The following is a 5,395-nucleotide window of genomic DNA, read 5'->3' as shown; positions in this document are numbered from 1 at the left end:
TACTTGTTTTATTTTTGGCTGCGCAGGGTCTTCGTTGCTGTGTGCGGGCTTTCTCTAGTTGCGGTGAGCAGGGGCTACTCTTCGTTGCGGTGCGTGGGCTTCTCATTGCCGTGGCTTCTCTTGTTGCAGAGCATGGGCTCCAGGTGCGCGGGCTTCAGTAGTTGTAGCTCATGGGCTTAGCTGCTCTGTGGCATGTGGGATCCTCCCGGGCCAGGAATCCAACCCGTGTCCCCTGCATTGGCAGGCAGATTCCTAACCACTGCGCTGCCAGGGAAGCCCGAGTTCTTAAGATTTTATAACCGTCTGGGTTTTTAAGCAGGGTCTGAACATATTTATGTAAACATAAAGCAACATTCATTTTTAAGTTAAAATCATAACACTGTTTTTGAAACTGAAAATGGGATTCTCATCATATAAGAGAATAAGCTAAACAGCAAATTGTTGTGTAGAGACAATTATTTACCATAATCAATTCAAGTGTAACTTGAAGTTCTCAAATTATTTATTTTCAACTCAAGTAAAGACAATTAGGCCACTGCAGTCATTTCCTCATCTGTGTCACTTGATTCATCTTTCAGTTCCAATTCTCCTAAATCTCTGTCTACAGCTGTCACAGTTTTCTTCTTACACTTCTTAGGCACTGCATCATTAGCACAGATTTTTCTCATTTTAATGTTCGGCAATTTCTTCAGATCAAAATCCCATTCCCTAGACAAAAGAGAGAACGCAGAGGGTGGGTGAGGGGTGAGGTAGGGAAGTAATAAAGTCAATATTCAAAACTAAGCAGAAGAAAGTTTACAAATTTACAGCAGATTCAAATGCACTAGAAGGAAACAATATAAATGCAGTAGAAAAAAAAATGTCCCAAGAACTGAGGTTTGCTTTTTCCATACTTACTGCACTTTCTCATTAATCTACAATAGCAGTTAACTGCATAGAGAATTCAAAATTTCCAAAGCAATGCAGGAAAATATTAGGCAGAAGTCACAAGGAAACTCTGTTCCATTCTTTTATTCTCCCTGACCCAAACACTTCCCTCTATTAGGACATATATGGTATCAAGAATCTCTGAAGTAGGAACTACATCATCCTGGGAAATCTCCAAAATGCACAGTCAGAAAAGGTTTTTCTTTTCACACATAATGGCAAATCACAATTGTTGTAGTAATCAAACAATATTTTTGGTTATAATAGAAAACTTTCAGTTCTTCAACCCCAGCTTTTCTGTGACAATCCTATGTTCAATTACTTTACGAGCAATGTGAAGATTCTTCTGAGAACTGAACTCTGATACTAACAGTCTAGGCTAATTTCTTCTCATTTCTGGCTTTCTTTGGGGGAGGCAGAACATACACTGTTTTAGGAATAAAGAGAACATTTATATATCTGATTACTTAACATTACAGGCAAAAGAAATTAATGTATAATCAATCTTAAGCTCCACGTACTTATAAATACATGTACATAGGCTACAAAGTGAACCACTTCTTAAATATGATCAATTCTATTAGAGCGAATATTTTATGAATATTAAATATTTTCTATGAATTCAAAAGTATAAAAATATAAGCTTAAGGGTTTCAAATAATATGGACTTAAATGTATCTAATTTCAATTAAAATTTCAGACTGATCAACATGGTCTAGCTAGTACCAAAATGATTAATAAAAATTATGTTCTAAAGACAACCCATGTTTGAAAACTGAAAACAGGAAATCCTACTCACTGGTCTCTCGGTCACACAGCACTATTAGAGAGACCACTGGGGCAACTGGTTATGATTTAACCATTTCCCCAAACCACTTCCCACTAGCCACCTTCTCCAGAAGGGGGTGCTGCAAACAGTATGGGGACAGGACTCAGCCAACAAGTCTGCTGCTGACAATTTATCTTTTTAAAAAATAACAACCAGGGAGGAACAAGGATATCATGTTCTTTAAGTACTATATTAAAGAATTTTAAAGTATTTTGAAAAACAAATAAAAGCACCAGGTCATTTTCATTTCAGTGTACATCAGGCATCTCAAACAAATGCTAAACTTAGGAAAATTCTTACTTCAACTGATGAAAGAGGAAAGGTTAAAAAGAACCCCCTAATTTTCTTTTAGCTCTAACGTCTAGACTCAAAAGGGAAGAAAGTTTCTCTCTTATGTATTTTACTTGCAGCTTCAAAGAATAAAAGAGACAGACTCACCTAAAAGTTTTCAGATTACCTGCATTTAAAATATCTGGAATCTCTGGAAAAGAAAATAATTTATATCTATTAGGCAATGTTTTCTATGATAACATTTATAGTTTCCTCATTTATTATCTCAGAAACAATAACTGACAGACAGCAAGAACATCCAAAGAAAAACAAAATTTCAAAGCATGATTATAATGCTATAATGAAAAGTAAGTTGTGCAAGCATAAAGGACTTACTTTATAAGAAGGTGATTCAAAAAGAACACTATTAAATAATGTATTCTACCACAGAATCTATAAAATAAAGCAAAGCTATCAACAAAATAAACTCTGTCCTTTTAAACAGTAAAGGTGCCTGGCAAATTCTATCAGTCCCCTACAACAACATGCTCAGTTGTTTTACATATTTTCTTGGTGAAAGGTGCAATTTTTTCAAGCATATAGTTCGCTTTGGCAAGGTAGAGTTTGTCTGAGGAATGCAAGGATTATTAAATATTAAAAAATACTATTAAAAATGTAAAAAAAATTTCAAATAAAGTATAATCAATAGATGGTCAATAAAGTTCAATAAAATTTTAAATTTTATTAAAATGACCCATTTTAAATGAAAACTAGGTGTATGACAGCTCCTTATCATGATTAGAAAGTGAATCATAAACCTATATGCATGGGTCATCCTTGTTGATGGAACACAGAGGCATGTTTAACAAAAACTGGAACACTGCTGCAAAAATTCTAGCCAATGGATAAAATATTAAATAAAATCCAGTATCAATTAATGAAAAAGATAAAACTGTTTGACATAACTGTATGCTGACTTTTACAATAGCTTCAGAAAATAAGAGTATGAGTACGAGGGGTCAGGTGTTTAAAAGGTATAAATTAAGCACAATTTTTTTTTTTAAGAAATTCTAATAAAATGAGTCAGGAACAGTTACACCACCATGGAGCAAGAGGGAGAGATGTCAGTTATCTTGTCTTCTCTGAACCTGATCAACACAGCATTTGGTGACAATCTGCCCACATGTTTCTAGATGCTTGTAAACTTGATAGAGTTGACAAAGTTTTTTTCACCAGACACATTCCATGCATCTGGAATAAGGACTGTGGCATAACTGGAAGACAAGGTCTGAGTTTTAGCACTGGCTCCACCACCAGTAGATGTCTGACCTGGAGTGTGCCGTCAATTACTGTTGATTAACCTGGCGGCTGTACGCTGAACAGACTGAGCACAGAGACCACCTGGGAGGCTGTCATGATGGCAGAGCTGAGATGGTGGTGGCTCGAGCTAGAGGTGCTGGGGGCAGCAGTGCAAGCCATTAGACTCTTAAGTATATCCTGCTGATGAGCTGGATGTGGAATGCGAAACCGTCGGCAGGGTTTCTGACACTAGCGACGGGGCAAGTGGTGATATCACTGACAGACACACAGAGCTTGCAGGAGAAGCAAGTTTTAGGAGAAAAGCTGGACTCTGCTTTGGGACCTAAGTTGGAGACGCATGTAAGACATTCAAGTAGATACTCTGAGAAACCCAAGTTTGATAATGCAAGTCTGGAGTTCTAGCGACAAGTATTGAGAATATAAATTTGGAAGTTATGAGCATTTAAATGGTATTTAAAACCACAGGACTGAATGACATCAACTCAGGAATTCGTGTAAATAGAAAAGAGAAGAGGCCCAAGGACAGGGACCTGGGTCAATATTTAGTTTGTGAGGCTACGAGGGATTCAACTCAGGACACTGAAGTCATGGCCAGTTAACTCGGAGGAAAACCAGGGAAGGTCAGGGGCTTCTACCCCAAATAAGAAGTGTGACAAGAAACGAAGGGATCATCTGTATCGAACACTGCAGAAAAGTTGACTACATGAGGGCCCAGTACAGGCACTATGTGTCTTAGCAACTTAAAGGTCATCGGTGACAAGGGCTTTTAGTTGAGTGGTGGCTACAAAAGCTTAATTAAGGGGTTCCAATAAAAATGGAAAAATGAGGAAATGGAGACTACAAGCATAGACAAACTGAGGTGAAAAGGACACAGTGGCCGAACCTCTCCCTCAACCTCCTACAGTAGGTTCTGTGTCAGGCACTTGATACGTGAAATCTCACTTGACTTTTATTTTTTTTGCCGTATGTGGGCTTCTCACCGTTGTGGCCTCTCCCATTGCAGAGCGCAGGCTCCGGACGCGCAGGCTCAGCGGCCATGGCTCACAGGCCCAGCCGCTCCACGGCATGTGGGATCTTCCCGGACCGGGGCACGAACCTATGTCCCCTGAATCTCAACCACTGTGCCACCAGGGAAGCCCCTCTCTTGACTTTTAAACAAGCTGGGAAGGAGATGCACTATTTACCTCTATTTTTAGATAGAAGGTAACAAGGCCAGGGAGTGGGTGGGAAGAAACTTGCCCTGTTATATAGTAAGCTGTAAGGGTTTAAGTCCAGGTCTATCTAGTTCTGAAGTTATTCTGTTGTTTGTTCAGTGAAGAAACTCACTGCTTAGGAATGATGTGGAGGAACTGCCATCTACTCAGGGCTCACAGTGTCACTGAGGGTAAGTGCCTGATGCTAACCTTCCAGCTGTCAAGGTATATGCTGCGAAGACATCCAACTCTACGGATCCACCTACGGCCAGACTGACGCAGCTCCAGCAAAACAACTAGGTGAGGGACCAGGCTCCTCCCCCACAAGGTTCCCCTATTAGAAAGCCCCGGGGAACGTGGATAACTGACCACCTGAGTGACCCCGTTCCCCCTTCTGGCGCCTTTATGAAGAGTGAACCCATGAAACCCCAGGCATCCCGCCTATGACCCTAACAAAGGCAGGGCCCCAGGTCCCTGTTCCCTCCCTCGTTCTCTACTGGAGACCTCGCTGTGTGGCCCTCAGGCATGTCCTGTACCGTCCAGGACTTTTAAGCACTAAATCTTGTTTTTTTCAAAGCTCCCTGCTGGTTTTTGCTGAGGTGCACCCTACAATCACAGTAAGAACCACGAGGGTGGGGTCCAGCCACAACACTGGCTCCAGTGGGGAGAATGCCTGTGGAGGCTGCCCCAGACCTTCCTGGCGCACAGCATCGCTAGGCACAGGCTGGGACCAACACAACAGTTACCCACAGGGTATCTGCTTCAGGGCCCTATTGTTATTATTAAAATTTAAAAACCTAATGTTGCTTTAAGCATTTCATTTACTGTACTTCCCAAGCAAATCCACACAGGAATG

At 40.5% G+C, this 5,395-nt stretch overlaps 1 protein-coding gene across 1 annotated transcript in view; it reads right to left on the bottom strand.

The window, feature by feature from the left end:
* Positions 1-487: 487 nt before the first annotated feature.
* The window catches only part of TMA16 (translation machinery associated 16 homolog), a 36,300-nt gene continuing 31,392 nt past the window's right edge, over positions 488-5,395 (bottom strand). Inside the window, exons 6-7 of the mRNA XM_007461543.1 lie at positions 2,195-2,237; positions 488-708 (exon numbers count right to left, since the gene is read on the bottom strand). Coding sequence (XP_007461605.1) covers positions 2,220-2,237 — 18 coding nt within the window. The 3' untranslated portion in view covers positions 488-708; positions 2,195-2,219. The remainder of the gene's footprint in view (positions 709-2,194; positions 2,238-5,395) is intronic.

Source organism: Lipotes vexillifer, unplaced genomic scaffold (assembly GCF_000442215.2).
Source record: "Lipotes vexillifer unplaced genomic scaffold, Lipotes_vexillifer_v1.1 scaffold744, whole genome shotgun sequence".
Lineage (NCBI taxonomy): Eukaryota > Metazoa > Chordata > Mammalia > Artiodactyla > Lipotidae > Lipotes > Lipotes vexillifer.
Note: the sequence above shows the minus strand (reverse complement) of the source record. Positions and strands in the feature narration are given on the sequence as shown.